This window comes from Trachypithecus francoisi, unplaced genomic scaffold (genome assembly GCF_009764315.1).
Source record: "Trachypithecus francoisi isolate TF-2019V2 unplaced genomic scaffold, Tfra_2.0 Lachesis_group0, whole genome shotgun sequence".
Taxonomy (NCBI): Eukaryota; Metazoa; Chordata; class Mammalia; order Primates; family Cercopithecidae; genus Trachypithecus; species Trachypithecus francoisi.
In genome coordinates, this window is record NW_022681453.1 from 16,673,725 (window position 1) to 16,688,792 (window position 15,068).

Here is a 15,068-nt window from a genome sequence, read left to right on the forward strand (position 1 = left end):
CTTGCTGTGTCACCCCGGCTGGAGTGTAGTAGCGTGATCATGGCTCCCTGCAGCCTCCACCTCCTGGGCTCAGGCTATCCTCCTACCTTAGCATCCTAAGTAGCTAGGACTACAGACACATGCCACCATGCCCAGCTAATTAAAAAAAAAATGTTTTGGCTGGGCGTGGTGACTCATGCCTGTAATCCCAGCACTTTGGGAGGCTGAGGCAGGTGGATCACCTGAGGTCACAGTTTGAGACCAGCCTGGCCAACATGTTGAAACGCCGTCTCTATTAAAATACAAAAATTAGCTGGGCGTGGTGGCAGGCACCACGCCCAGCTACTCAGTCCTAGCTACTCAGTCCCAGCTACTCAATCCCAGCTACTCAGGAAGCTGAGGCAGAGGTTGCAGTGAACCAAGATCGCGCCATTACGTTCCAGCCTGGGGACAAGAGCGAGACTTCATCTCAAAAAAAAAAAAAAAAAAAAGGCCGGGCGTGGTGGCTCACGCCTGTAGTCTGAGTATTTTGGGAGTCAGGAGATGGAGACCATCCTGACTGACATGGTGAAACCCCGTCTCTACTAAACAATACAAAACATTAGCCAGGCATGGTGGCGGGCACCTATACTTCTAGCTGCTCAGGAGGCTGAGGCAGGAGAATGGTGTGAACCCTGGAGGTGGAGCTTGCAGTGAGCCGGGATAGCGCTACTGCACTCCAGTCAGAGCAACAGAGTGAGACTCCGTCTCAAAAAAAAAAAAAAAAAAAGATTTTTTGTAGATACAGGATCTCACTATTTGCCCAGGCTGGTCTCAAACTCCTGAATTCAAGCAGTCCTCCCAACTTGACATCCCAGAGTGCTGAGATTACAGGCTTGAGCCACCACACCCACCCTTTTTTTGGCCCTTGAGATGGAGGGAACAATAGATACCTTTTTATCTCTCTAATTAGAGACTCAGATTACTCAGTAATTATCTTGAAACTCCTTTTGGACAGGAAACTTTCTAGTTCTTAATTTCTAGTTTTTTCCTCAGTTAATGTTTCTAGAAATAGAAAAAGCATTCATAGTGCTGGGCTTGGTGGCTCATGCCCATAATCCAGCACTTTGGGAGGCTGAGGCAGGTGGATCACCTGAGGTCACAGTTTGAGACCAGCCTGGCCAACATGTTGAAACGCCGTCTCTATTAAAATACAAAAATTAGCTGGGCGTGGTGGCAGGCACCACGCCCAGCTACTCAGTCCTAGCTACTCAGTCCCAGCTACTCAATCCCAGCTACTCAGGAAGCTGAGGCAGAGGTTGCAGTGAACCAAGATCGCGCCATTACGTTCCAGCCTGGGGACAAGAGCGAGACTTCATCTCAAAAAAAAAAAAAAAAAAAAGGCCGGGCGTGGTGGCTCACGCCTGTAGTCTGAGTATTTTGGGAGTCAGGAGATGGAGACCATCCTGACTGACATGGTGAAACCCCGTCTCTACTAAACAATACAAAACATTAGCCAGGCATGGTGGCGGGCACCTATACTTCTAGCTGCTCAGGAGGCTGAGGCAGGAGAATGGTGTGAACCCTGGAGGTGGAGCTTGCAGTGAGCCGGGATAGCGCTACTGCACTCCAGTCAGAGCAACAGAGTGAGACTCCGTCTCAAAAAAAAAAAAAAAAAAAGATTTTTTGTAGATACAGGATCTCACTATTTGCCCAGGCTGGTCTCAAACTCCTGAATTCAAGCAGTCCTCCCAACTTGACATCCCAGAGTGCTGAGATTACAGGCTTGAGCCACCACACCCACCCTTTTTTTGGCCCTTGAGATGGAGGGAACAATAGATACCTTTTTTATCTCTCTAATTAGAGACTCAGATTACTCAGTAATTATCTTGAAACTCCTTTTGGACAGGAAACTTTCTAGTTCTTAATTTCTAGTTTTTTCCTCAGTTAATGTTTCTAGAAATAGAAAAAGCATTCATAGTGCTGGGCTTGGTGGCTCATGCCCATAATCCCAGCACTTTGGGAGGCTGAGGCAGGGCGATCACTTGAGGTCAGGAGTTTGAGACCAGCCTGGCCAACGTGGTGAAATCCCATCTCTAGTAAAAATACCAAAAATAGCTGGGCGTGGTGGTGACTGCCTGTAATCCCAGCACTTTTTGGGAGGCAGAGGCTACGCGCGAGGCTGAGGCAGGAGAATCACTTGAACCTGAGAAGCAGAGGTTGCAGTGAGCCAGGGTTGTGCCACTGCGCTTTCGCCTGGGTAACAGAATGAGACTCCATCTCAACAGATGGAGTTCAAAAGAAAAAAGAAAAGGCATTCATAAATATATAGGACTTTTAATCCTCTGACTACCTGTTGATCTAATAGAACTGCAAGTTTATTCTGAACACCGGATTGGTCAATGTGTTCCTTCCAAGTCATTAGTCTTTTTTTTGGGTTACATTGGTTACTACCTGGATCCATTTTCCTTTTGGAAAAGATTCAGCCTTTTCTTTATAAGTTGTCTTGATAATACTTAGTCCTAACTACCAACAGGTTGTTAGCTCCTTGATTAAAACAGCCCAGCAAGAGCTCATCTTGATTCTACTGAAAGATTTTCTCTCCACAATTGAACAAATTATAAAGGGTAACAAGGGGACGGGGTGAAGGACTCAGTTGTGGAAGTGTTGACTGTGATAGATTCTAAATGGATTGTTGAGCTCTTCTGAGCTTTAAAGACTGATGATGTGAATACTAATTCGTTCCTTAGAAAGCTCAGCTGTTGTCACTCAGACAGATTTTTACCTTTAATCTGGTTTAATATTGTTTAGTAATTTGTCTTGGCCCTTCTGCCAGGAGGCCAAGATGGCTCAAGGTGGCCACTGGTTCCTTTGGAAAACTGCTGGGGAGTTGAGATGGGGTTTCAGTCAGTTCTCTCTTGTGACCCAAATCAGGCAGAAGGTGGCCTCCTTGCTGAGACTACCTTTTTAGAATATATTTTTCTAGAGTATGATTTTCTCATTGTTTTTCTCCATCTCTGTGCTGCTTTTACTCAGAGGGCTCTGGGGAATCTGGCTTTCCTATACATCCTTCCTGGTGTCCATTACTGGATGAGGTGCAGTGACACTACGTTTTCCCTTTAATTAGTGGTCCCAGAATTTCATCAGATTTGTAGTAGATTTTTGAGGGGGAGAGTCTCTAATCTTCTATGTACTATCAACCTAATACGGGTAATTATCTCCTTTACTTTTTTTTTTCTTTTCTTTTGAGACGGAGTCTCACTCTTTCTCCCAGACTGGAGTGCAGTGGTACCATGTCGGCTCACTACAACCTCCATCTCCTGGGTTCAAGTGATTCTCCTGCCTCAGCCTCCAAATAGCTAGGATTACAGGCACCCACCACAACACCCAGCTAATTTTTATATTTTTAGTAGAGACGGGGTTTCACCATGGTGGCCAGGCTGATCTCGAACTCCTGACCTCAGGTGATCCGCCTGCCTCTGCCTCCCAAAGTGCTGGGGTTACAGAAGTGAGCCACTGCGCCCGGCCCTTTTTTTTTTTTTTTTTTTAAGAGACGGAGTTTTGCTGTGTTGCCAGACTGGCTGTGGTGTCGAACTCCTGGGCTGAGCAATTCTCCCGCCTCAGCCTCCTGAGTAGCTGGGACCACAGGCATGAACCACTGTGCCTGGCAGTCACCTCCACCTTGACGTGTGGATCCCAGTAGTGTCTCTTACAGAAGGCTGCTAGGAGATGCATACAGCTGGTGTGTGTGTGTGTGTGTGTGTATTTATTTTTTTGAGATGGAGTCTTGCTCTATCACCCAAGCTGGAGTGCAGTGGCACAATCTCAGCTCACTGCAGCCTCCACCTCCTGGGTTCAAGTGAATCTCCTTCCTCAGCCTCCTGATTTCCCGAGTAATTGGGATTACAGGTGCCAGCCACTATGCCCGGCTAATTTTTTTTTTTTTTTTTTTTGAGACGGAGTCTCGCTCTGTCGCCCAGGCTGGAGTGCAGTGGCCGGATCTCAGCTCACTGCAAGCTCCGCCTCCCGGGTTTATGTCATTCTCCTGCCTCAGCCTCCAGAGTAGCTGGGACTACAGTCTCCTGCCACCACCCCTGGCTAGTTTTTCTGTATTTTTTTTTTTTTAGTAGAGACGGGGTTTCACCATGTTAGCCAGGATGGTCTCGATCTCCTGACCTTGTGATCTGCCCGTCTCGGCCTCCCAAAGTGCTGGGATTACAGGCTTGAGCCACTGCGCCCGGCCTTGTAATTTTTGTATTTTTATTAGAGACAGGGTTTCACTACATTGGCCACAACTTACCTGGTCTCTAACTCTTGATGTCAAGTGATCTTCCCGCCTCGGCCTCCCAAAGTGTTGGGATTATAGGCATGAGCCACCGTGCCTAGCCTATCCTATATGTATTGATGTACTCTTGGCTGTTGCCATTAAAAGAATAGATTTACACCTCTCCACTGTCCATTTTATAAAGTGGTAGGCATATCGCCCTTCCAATTATTTGTTCTCACCAGAACTCAGCTCTGCTGGGGTATTCTGAGTTAGTCATTAGCAGACTTATAGTCATCAGGAAATTCTTGGCTTCACTAGAGGGTTATATTGTTATCTGTAGGTGAGCTCTACCTAGTGTGTTAATTCTGAGGCTTCATTGTGGCTGTTAGTGCTGTTGAAATCAAGAGATCAGTGTTAAACTTTCTTGACCTTTCTAATGAAACAGCAAAATTTTATTTTAAATCCACAGGTTAAAGGCATATCATTTAAATAATGAGCATTTGTTGAGTGGCTACCCAGTGTGCCGTCTATTTCTGGGCTTTGTGGATCTGTAAGTCAACCTGACCCCTGTTCTTAGCATGAAGTGCCCGGCTATAGTGAAAAAAAGGTGGCAGCTATTGGACATAGTCAGAATTCCTCTGAGTTTCCTAGGTGGCGTAGTATCTTTGCTAGGACTTGGTGGTCATGCATAATGAGACATGTAGAAGTCAGAACAGAAAGCATGGTATAAGGCTGATTGGGCCCCTCTGGGTATGAGAAGAAAGAAAAGGTTCCAGCAAGGAGTTCATCTAAAGCAGTATCACTCCATGGTGTTTTTTTTGTTTATTTGTTTGTTTTTTGTTTTTTTTTTCTTTTTTGAGACGGAGTCTTGCTCTGCTGTCACCCAGGCTGGAGTACAGTGACGTGATCTCAGCTCACTGCAACCTCCGCCTCCTGGGTTCAAGCGATTCTTCTGCCTCAACTTCCCAAGTAACTGGGACTACAGGCGCCCACTACCACACAGCTAATTTTTGTATTTTTAGTAGCGATGGGATATTAGCCAAGCTGGTCTTGATCTCCTGACCTTGTGATCCACCCGCCTCGGCCTCCCAAAGTGCTGGGATTACAGGTGTGAGCCACTGTACCTGGCCCCACTTCATGTTTTTTAAAACTATTTGAGGGGTAAACTGACCTAGATTGGAAACAGAGCAGGTCAAAACTCCTGTGCTGCAGGAGGATCACTTAAGACCAGGAATTTGAGACCAGCCTGAGCAGTATAATGAGCCCCTCTCTATAACAGCAACAACAACAAATTAGCTGGGGGTGGTGGTATGGGCTTGTAGTCTTAGCATCTTGGGAGGCTGAGGTGAGAGTATTGTTCGAACCCAGGAGTTCTTGGTTATAGTGAGCGATGATCATGCCACTGTATTCCAACCTGTACAACAAAACAAGACCCTGTCTGTGAAAAACAGAACAAAAAAACCCTTGTGCTCATCAGTAGTAGGATCATGTCTGTGAACAGCCACCATACTGTAGCCTGGACAACACAGCCTCATCTCTATTTTAAAAAATAGGCTGGGCACGGTGGCTCATGCCTGTAATCCCAGCACTTTGGGAGGCTGAGGCTGGTGGATCATGAGGTCAGGAGTTCAAGACCAGCCTGGCCAAGATGGTGAAACCCTGTCTCTACTAAAAATACAAAAATTGGCCGGGCGCAGTGGCTCACACCTGTAATCCCAGCACTTTGGGAGGCCGAGGTGGGCGGATCACGAGGTCAGGAGATCAAGACCACCCTGGCTAACACAGTGAAACCCCATCTCTACTGAAAAATACAAAAGAAAAATTAGCCAGGCATGGTGGTGCCTGTAGTCCCAGCTACTTGGGAGGCTGAGGCAGGAGAATGGTGTGAACCTCGGAGGTGGAGCTTGCAGTGAGCCGAGGTGGCACCACTGCACTCCAGCCTGGGCGACAGAGAGAGACTCCGTCTCAAAAAGAAAAAAAAAAAATACAAAAATTAACTGGACGTGGTGGCGGGTGCCTGTAATCCCAGCTACTTGTGAGGCTGAGGCAGAGAATTGCTTGAATCTGGGAGGCGGAGGTTGCAGTAAGTCGAGATCGTACCACTGCACTCCAGCCAGGACGACAGAGGGAGACTGTGTCTCAAAAAAAAAGGCCAGGCTCAGTGGCTCACACCTGTAATCTCTGCACTTTGGGAGGCTGAGGCAGGCAGATTGCTTGCGCTTAGGAGTTCAGGACTAAACTAGGCAACATGGAGAAACCATGTCTCTACAAAATTTTAAAAACTTAACTGGACATGGTGGCTTGCACCTGTAGTCCCAGCTACTCAGGAGGCTGAGCTGGGAGTATCGCTTGAGCCCAGGAAGTGGAGGTTGCAGTGAGCCGCGATCACGCCACTGCACTCCAGCCTGGGAAACTTAGTGAGATCCTGTCTCAAAAATAATAATAATAAAATAGGCCGGGCGTGCTGACTCACGCCTGTAATCCCAGCACTTTGGAAGGCCAAGGCGGGCAGATGACGAGGTCAGGAGATCAAGACCAACCTGGCTAACACGGTGAAACTCTGTCTCTACTAAAACTATAAAAAATTAGCCCGGCATAGTGGCAAGTGCCTGTAGTCCCAGCTGCTCAGGAGGCTGAGGCAGGAGAGTGGCGTGAACCCGGGAGGCGGAGCTTGCAGTGAGCAGAGATCGCACCACTGCACTCCAGCCTAGGCGACAGAGCGAGTATGCATCTCAAAAAATATATAATAATAATAAAATAAAAAATAAATTAAAGGCCGGGCGCGGTGGCTCAAGCCTGTAATCCCAGCACTTTGGGAGGCCGAGACGGGCGGATCACGAGGTCAGGAGATCGAGACCATCCTGGCTAACATGGTGAAACCCCGTCTCTACTAAAAAAAATACAAAAAACTAGCCGGGCGAGGTGGCGGGCGCCTGTAGTCCCAGCTACTTGGGAGGCTGAGGCAGGAGAGTGGCGTGAACCCGGAGGCGGAGCTTGCAGTGAGCTGAGATCCGGCCACTGCACTCCAGCCTGGGCGACAGAGCGAGACTCCGTCTCAAAAAAAAAAAAAAAAAATTAAAAAGCTATTTGTATCCAAAGGCTGTATTTCAGCAGTTGTTAAAGTTTAAACAAGATGTCTTGTCTCTCTTCTCATTTTGTGATAGTGGTCTGTTGGGGACGAATAGCCTTGTTGAGGACAGAAGAAATACCAGCCATAATTTGGGAAACCTAGGCCTAAAGTCTACATGGGCCTCTGCAAGAAAATACTGTGGCAGCATGCATGGGTCAGATGCCACTTACCTTGAAAGGAAAATAGGGACCCCCATCCTGAGCGAAGTAAGATGTCTTGAGTCCTTGATTTTTCTCCAGATGTACCTGGACTATAGGACAGGAAGCACTCACTGATTGCATAGCCTTTGACACTCATTATATACTGGGATGTGCCCTTGTTTAGTAGGTGCTCACTTGTCTCCTTTCAGGAGTGACTTGAGTGCTAGAAGGAGGGATCATGTGGTGGTCACTGTGTGTCTTTCCTCTGCTGCAGTTCTTATCTGTGGACCAGGCACATACTACCTTACAGATCCATGGTAGCTCTTGTTTAAGGACTCAGTCCAGTGACCAGACAATGTTCTGTGTGTTTTCTTGTCACCCTAACTGTAAATATGCTCCTACTTTCTCCTTGCTTTAGTAGTACCCTCATGGTGCGTATTGCTTTCTCTGGGAAGTCTGATGATCTAAGGCTTCCAAGCACATCCCAGTCTTCTGTGGTCTCACCCAAGTCTTGACACTTACAGTATTTTGTAACTAGCTTACTTCTCAATTACGACTATAACATGTAGATGCTTATATGCTTCTTTAACCTAACATTAAAATATGAACTTCTAAGGTGGGTGAAGTGATATGCACCTGTAGTGCCTGAGAGGTTGAGGTGGAAGGATCACTTAAGCCCAGGAGTTCAAAGCTGTAGTGTGCTATGATCATGCCTGTGAATAGCCTTGTATTCTAGTCTAGACAACATAGCGCAGTGCATTACTAAAAAAAAAAAAAAAAGTGGCCGGGTGCACTGGGTCACACCTGTAATCCCAGCACTTTGGGAGACCAAGGTAGGCGGATAACCTGAGGTCAGGAGTTCAAGACCAGCCTGGCCAACATGGTGAAACCCTGTCTCTACTAAAAATACAAAAATTAGCTGGGCGTGGTAGCACATGCCTGTAATCCCAGCTACTCGGGAGGCTGAGGCAGGAGAATCACTTGAGTCTGGGAGACAGAGGTTGCAGTGAGCCAAGGTCATGCCAGTGCACTCTGGCCTGGGTGACAAAGACTGTCTCAAAAAAAAAAAAAGTCTTTCTATGTCAATAAACTTCTAAATCTTTTAAAATAACCACGTAGTAGTCCATTGCATAGATCTGTCATATATTATTTAACTCATTTTTGTTGGATATTTAGATTATTTCTAATTTTTTTACTATTGTAAATAATCCTGTGGTAAACATATCCTCTGTCATTTCCTCAGGGAGACTTTACAGAAATAGAATTGCTAGCTCAACGCACCTTCTGAGGTTCTTTAGTAGCTATAACCATGTGCTTTAAATGTCCCCTAAGAGCATATAGAGGCCAGAAAGGCTGCCCACAAATTTTGAAACTCCTTGCAACTAGGACTCATTGGCTGCTGGGAATTCAGTGATTTTAAACTGAGTTTTGGGTTTTTATGCTTTGTTGGTTGTTTTCTGGTGTTTCTGTAGGGTTTATGCAAACCCAGACCCGGGGATTTTCTACAAGTAACAGGCCTAAATAGAGATGTGTTTCTGGTGTACAACCTCCTACAGCAGCTTGAGGGAACATATATGACATGAAGGAAACCCCAGCTCTGTTGTTTATGTTATTAATAGATGCTAGGTTGTTATTGTAAAATGAGTGTCTTTAAGTTTCAAATGAAATTAATTTTCTTGAAAGGTTTATTAATGAAAACAAAGATCGAAAATCAAGAGATTCTTGAAATCACTAAGATTGTAAGAGTCTGAACTTAAAAGACAAAGCAGAGAACCAAGAGGAGGAATTTGGTAATCCAGCCTGGGCTTGGCATAGACATGAATGTATGCGGTTCTCAAAATGTGAAACACCTTAAAAGAAAATGCAATTATAATTTGATTTTTTTTTTCTTCTTTCTAGGTATCTCATTCAGTTGCTAAACTTATATTAGTTAATTTCCACTGGCAAGTTTCAGAGATATTGGACAGGTAAGGTATTTGGGGGAGGAGAGATAACACTGCCCATAGCTCCGCTCTCTGTGGTGATTATTGTTTACATTTTGGACTATATTCCAATATGCATGGTATATTTTTAAAACATTGGATTCTGTTTTCCATCCTCTTCTCTTAATATGTTGTGAACTTTCCCCATATCTTCAGTATATTCTTCTACCCCAGTTTTATACTAGCACTGTATTCTGTCGTAGATATTCCATGCTTTTTCCAAACCTCTGTTGTTGGACAGTGAAGTTAATTCAGATTTTCTTTCCCATTGTTAATTTTTAATCAGTGCCTTCCTTTCTAGGTAACACACGCCAACATCTTTTACTTCTTTTGGATATGTCAACTTGAGGATTGCATCATAGTACAAGTCATATTTCCTTTAGAAAATGTAGGCTGCTGGCCGTACGTGGTGGCTCACACCTGTAATCTCAGCACTTTGGGAGGCTGAGGCGGGCGGATCACCTGAGGTCAGGAGTTGAAATCAGCCTGGCCACCATGGTGAAACTCTGTCTCTACTAAAAATATGAAAATTAACCTGGCGTGGTAGTGCACTCCTGTAGTCCCAGCTACTCAGGAGGCTAAGGCAAGAAAATCGCTTAAACCCTGGAGGCGGAGGTTGCAGTGAGCCAGGATTGTGCCACTGCACTCCAGCCTGGTGGCAGAATGAGACTCGTTCTCAAAAAAAAAAAAAAAAAAAAAGATGGCCGGGCGCGGTGGCTCAAGCCTATAATCCCAGCACTTTGGGAGGCCGAGATGGGCGGATCACGAGATCAGGAGATCGAGACCATCCTGGCTAACACGGTGAAACCCCGTCTCTACTAAAAATACAAAAACTAGCCGGGCGAGGTGGCGGGCGCCTGTAGTCCCAGCTACTCAGGAGGCTGAGGCAGGAGAATGGCGTAAACCCGGGAGGCGGAGCTTGCAGTGAGCTGAGATCTGGCCACTGCACTCCAGTCTGGGCGACAGAGCGAGACTCCGCCTCAAAAAAAAAAGGCTGGGTGCGGTGGCTCAAGCCTGTAATCCCAGCACTTTGGGAGGCCAAGACGGGCGGATCACGAGGTCAGGAGATCGAGACCATCCTGGCTAACACAGTGAAACCCCGTCTCTACTAAAAACTACAAAAAACTAGCCGGGTGTGGTGGCAGGCGCCTGTAGTCCCAGCTACTCGGGAGGCTGAGGCAGGAGAATGGCGTAAACCCGGGAGGTGGAGCTTGCAGTGAGCTGAGATCCGGCCACTGCACTCCAGCCTGGGCGACAGAGCGAGACTCTGTCTCAAAAAAAAAAAAAAAAAAGAAAAAAAAAAAAGAACATACAGGCTGCTTTACCACCCACCACCTCTACCAGCAGCGTATTTGAGTATTTCTTTCCACTTCCTCCAGAAATAGCGATCTTAAGATACAGACCTTAGAGTCTCAAGATGTCTTATAAGTTGTCAGGAAAAGGGGCACCTCCTCCTCTGCATCCTCTGTAGGAATCTTTTATGCTCACCCTTGGAGGCATGTGTCCTGTCTCGCACAGTGTTTCTCATCCTCAGCATTATTGACATTTTAGGCTAGATAACTCTTTGTTGTGGGTGCCTGATCTGTGAATTGTAGGATGTCTGGCAGCATCCCTGGGCTCTAACTACTAGAAGCCACACCTCTAAGTCCTTGGCAACCAGAATGTCTCCAAACATTGTCAAATAAGTCGTGGGGAGCAAAATTCCCTCTGGTGAGAAGTACTTGTTACCATTCCTACTCTTTCACACTGCAGTGAGTCTTCCTTTCTCATATGGTATGATTTTTTTTATTTTTATTTTTTTGAGACAAAGTCTCACTCTGTCACCCAGGCTGGAGTGCAGTGGCACGACCTTGCCTCACTGCAGCCTCCACCTCCAGGGTTCAAGCAACTTTCTCCTGCCACAGCCCACAAAGTAGCTGGGATTACCAGCACTTGCCACCACGCCTGGCTACTTCTTGTATTTTTAGTAGAATTTACAGAGGAAGGTCATGCTTTTCCTTCTCCAGGCTGAACACAACTGGGAAGGACATACCAGCTGGAACAGCTCAGCACAATCAGGAAAGAGTAAATGTGTTCCTGGTTCACTAACTGCTCTCATCCTGTGTACTCGAGTTGGAATACATTTAGATGAAATTACAGATGAACTTCTGCCTTATTATTATACTACTGCCCAAAACTCTGGAACCACATAGGTTCTGGCAATAGGATGTCTCTCACTGCCTAAACTCTTTCAGCGTAACTCAGGAGTGGAGATTTGGATGGCAAAAGAGACTTAAAAGACTAGTGTGGGAATTAGAAATAAAATGGGCCCCTCAATAAGGATAGTTGAGGGAAGCATTCTGACTAGGTAGAAATCACATAGATGAGACATAATTCTTTTCTGCTCCAATTCCTAGTATCTTGGAAATTTGTTGACCTGGGCTTTGTGTGACACTTTATTGCCACTTGATAATTCTGTTTAAATGGAAAATTATTGTAGGTGACTCCTGTCACATAATTTTTCTGGAGTTAAATATATAAAAGGAATTATTGGCTATAGTGTACGTTTATTTTTGCCTTTGCTAAATAATTCCAGGTTGTTTTCCAGAGTGATTTACCACTTTACATGCTCAGCAGTAGTATATAGGTGTTCCTGATACTGTAAGACTTAAAGTTTTGCCATTTGGTGGCTGTAAATGGCATCTAATTGTTTCACTGTCCTGTATTATTAAGGAGGTTGAGAATCTTTTCATATATAATGGCCATTTTTGCTGCCTCCTCCTTTGAAATGCCTGTTAAGTCTTCTCCCCATTTTTTATTGAATTATGTTGTTCTTCCAAATGGATCCTTCCCCCTTCTCCCATGTCCAGTTCCTAGAACCAAATAGATTTTTAGGAGCTTTTGTTTACTCTGAATACTGATCCTTCGCCAGTTATATATATATATAGGAGTTTTTGTTTTTCCTGAATAGTAATCCTTTGCCAGTTATACGTGTGTGTGCGTATGTTTTTTGTTTTGTTTTTTTTTTTTTGGGGGGGGGGACAGAGCAAGACTCTTGCTCTGTCTCCCGGGCTGGTGCAGTCTCTGCTCACTGCAACCTCCACCTCCCAGGTTCTAGCGATCCTCCTGCTTCAGTCTCCCAAGTAGCTGGGATTACAGGCATGAGCCAACACACCCGGATGGGGTTTCACCATGTTGGCCAGATTGGTCTCAAACTCCTGACCTCAAGTGATCTACCCACCTCGGCCCCCCGAAGTGCTAAGATTACAGGCATGAGCCACTGCGCCCAGCTATATCTATAGAATTTTTTTTTTTCTTTTTGAGACAGAGTCTCGCTCTGTCTTGCAGGCTGGAGTGCAATGGCACAATCTCGGCTCATTGCAACCTCTGCCTCCCGGGTTCAAGCAATTCTCTTGCCTCAGCCTCCCAAGTAGCTGGGGCTACAGGCACGTGTCACCATGCCCAGCTGATTTTTGTATTTTTGGTAGAGACGGGGTTTCATCATATTGGCCAGGCTGGTCTCAAACTCCTGACCTCAAGTAATCTGCCCCCCTTGGCCTCCCAAAATGCTGGAATTACAGGCATGAGCCATGGCGCCTGGCCTAGAAGTTTATATATTGAATTATCTTCCAGCTTATGGCTTGGCTTTTGACTTTGTTGTCTTCTGATGAATTGAGGTTCTTAAATGTAGCATAATTTATCAGGCTTTATATTTTTTATTATTCCTTTATATTTTGCATTTTCTGTCTTGAGAAAAAAAGTCTGTGTACTGAGATAAAAGGAAGCTTGGTTCTGTGAGAAAGTAGAGACAAAGATGCTCTAAACATCTTTGTCCTGTTATTGTTCAGGAGTAAAAATGTCTTTAGCTTCTGATTCCCTTCATTTCTGCTTTTTGTTTTGTAGATTCAAGTCCAATTCTGCTCAACTGCTTGTTGAGGCTCGAGTTCAGCCTAATCCATCAAAACATGTGAGTGTCTATTATTTGAAGGAGGCTTCTCCTGATTGCACATGGTTCTTGCTTTGGCTTGCAGTGTCGTTAAGAGCTATCTTTGCTTGGGCAGGCATGGTGGCCCACGTCTGTAATCCCAGCACTTTGGGAGGCCAAGGCGGGCAGATCACGAGGTCAGGAGATTGAGACCATCCTGGTTAACACGGTGAAATCCCGTCTCTACTAAAAATACAGAAAAAAAATTAGCCGGGCGTGGTGGCGGGCGCCTATAGTCCCAGCTACTTGGGAGGCTGAGGCAGGAGAATGGCGTGAACCTGGGAGGTGGAGCTTGCAGTGAGCCAAGATCGTGCCACTGCACTCGGGCCTGGGCGACAAAGCAAGACTCTGTCTCAAAAAAAAAAGCTACCTTTGCTTTGTTTATAGTTCAACATGCCCACAGTATTTGTTCTAGTATTGACTTAAATCTTCTGTTATGGTTTGAAAAGTTTCCTTACAGTTAGGGACTAAATCATTGCCTGTTCTTTGGCCCTCTCCAGCCCCACCTTCCTCTCTGCACTTTCAGCCTGCACTCCATTCCTTCTGGGTGCTTTGGTGTTTCTGAGATTACTGCATATGTCTTCTGTTCTGTTTGTGCCTTCCCTTCCTAGAATGTCCAGACTCTGTTTCCATCTTCGCTTATAGAGAGGGAATTCATCTTTAAAGACCCCAGTCCGGCCAGGCACGGTGGCTCACGCCCATAATCCCAGCACTTTGGGAGGTCGAGGCAGGCGGATCACTTGAGGTCGGGAGTTCGAGACCAGCCTGGTTAACATGATGAAACCCCATCTCTACTAAAAATACAAAAATTAGCCAGGCATGGTGTCGCACACCTGTAATCCTAGCTACTCGGGAGGCTGAGGCAAGAGAATCGCTTGAACGATTGAAGGCAGGGAGGTGGAGGTTGCACCACTTGGTGTAAGCCAAGATCGCACCACTGCACTCCAGCCTGGGTGACAGAGACTCCATCAAAAGAAAAAAAAAAGAATCTAAGAATCTAAGCCACCTCTTTGACAAAGCCTTTCTCCTGGATCATTCCTCTGGAAACTCACCTAATTATATCTATAAACTTTTACACATGTGTTATAGTGATTAACGCATATTGTTTTACCACCCCTACCATAGAAGCTGTATTTTAACAATGCATAGCAATTTCCTGTGTATCTAGGAGCTAAACGAACATATTTCAAATATTTTTTGAATGAGGGCCATGCTAAAAGAGATCTTGGAAGGCAGAATTGGGGCTCAGATCACCGCATAATTTCTGCAGCCTCTTAAGACAAAGGTTTCCAGAAGCAAAATGGATAAACATGAGAATCCAGTTCTTTTCCTCAACTTGTTTTTTTATATTCCCAGTAAACTAAAAAGAACCTAATGTTCTTGTAAGTGGACTTTTCCATTGGTTTGTGGTTTTAGCCAAGGTCCCCAGATTGTCTTTCTCTGCCAGTTTGTGTAGCATGATGTGGATTCTGGAGTTCATGCTATACAGTTATTTGCACACGTTCTAGAAGAGTTTCTTCCCTAGTAGATGTCTCCACATCCCCCTGCCACCTCCCCATGTTAATTACATGTGACATCTGGTGTATTAAGGATGAGTTGTAACTTGGTTACAAGGCTGGAGTATTTT

The 15,068-nt window shown here is 45.5% G+C and overlaps 1 protein-coding gene across 9 annotated transcripts in view; it reads left to right on the forward strand.

Moving 5' to 3' along the window:
- ARIH2 (ariadne RBR E3 ubiquitin protein ligase 2) overlaps positions 1 to 15,068 on the forward strand; it is a 70,320-nt gene that overhangs the window by 37,127 nt on the left and 18,125 nt on the right. For all 9 annotated transcript variants that reach the window (XM_033206720.1, XM_033206744.1, XM_033206681.1 and 6 more), the window contains 2 exons: positions 9,395 to 9,462; positions 13,360 to 13,423. In XM_033206720.1, the coding sequence (XP_033062611.1) occupies positions 9,395 to 9,462; positions 13,360 to 13,423 (132 nt within the window). The remainder of the gene's footprint in view (positions 1 to 9,394; positions 9,463 to 13,359; positions 13,424 to 15,068) is intronic.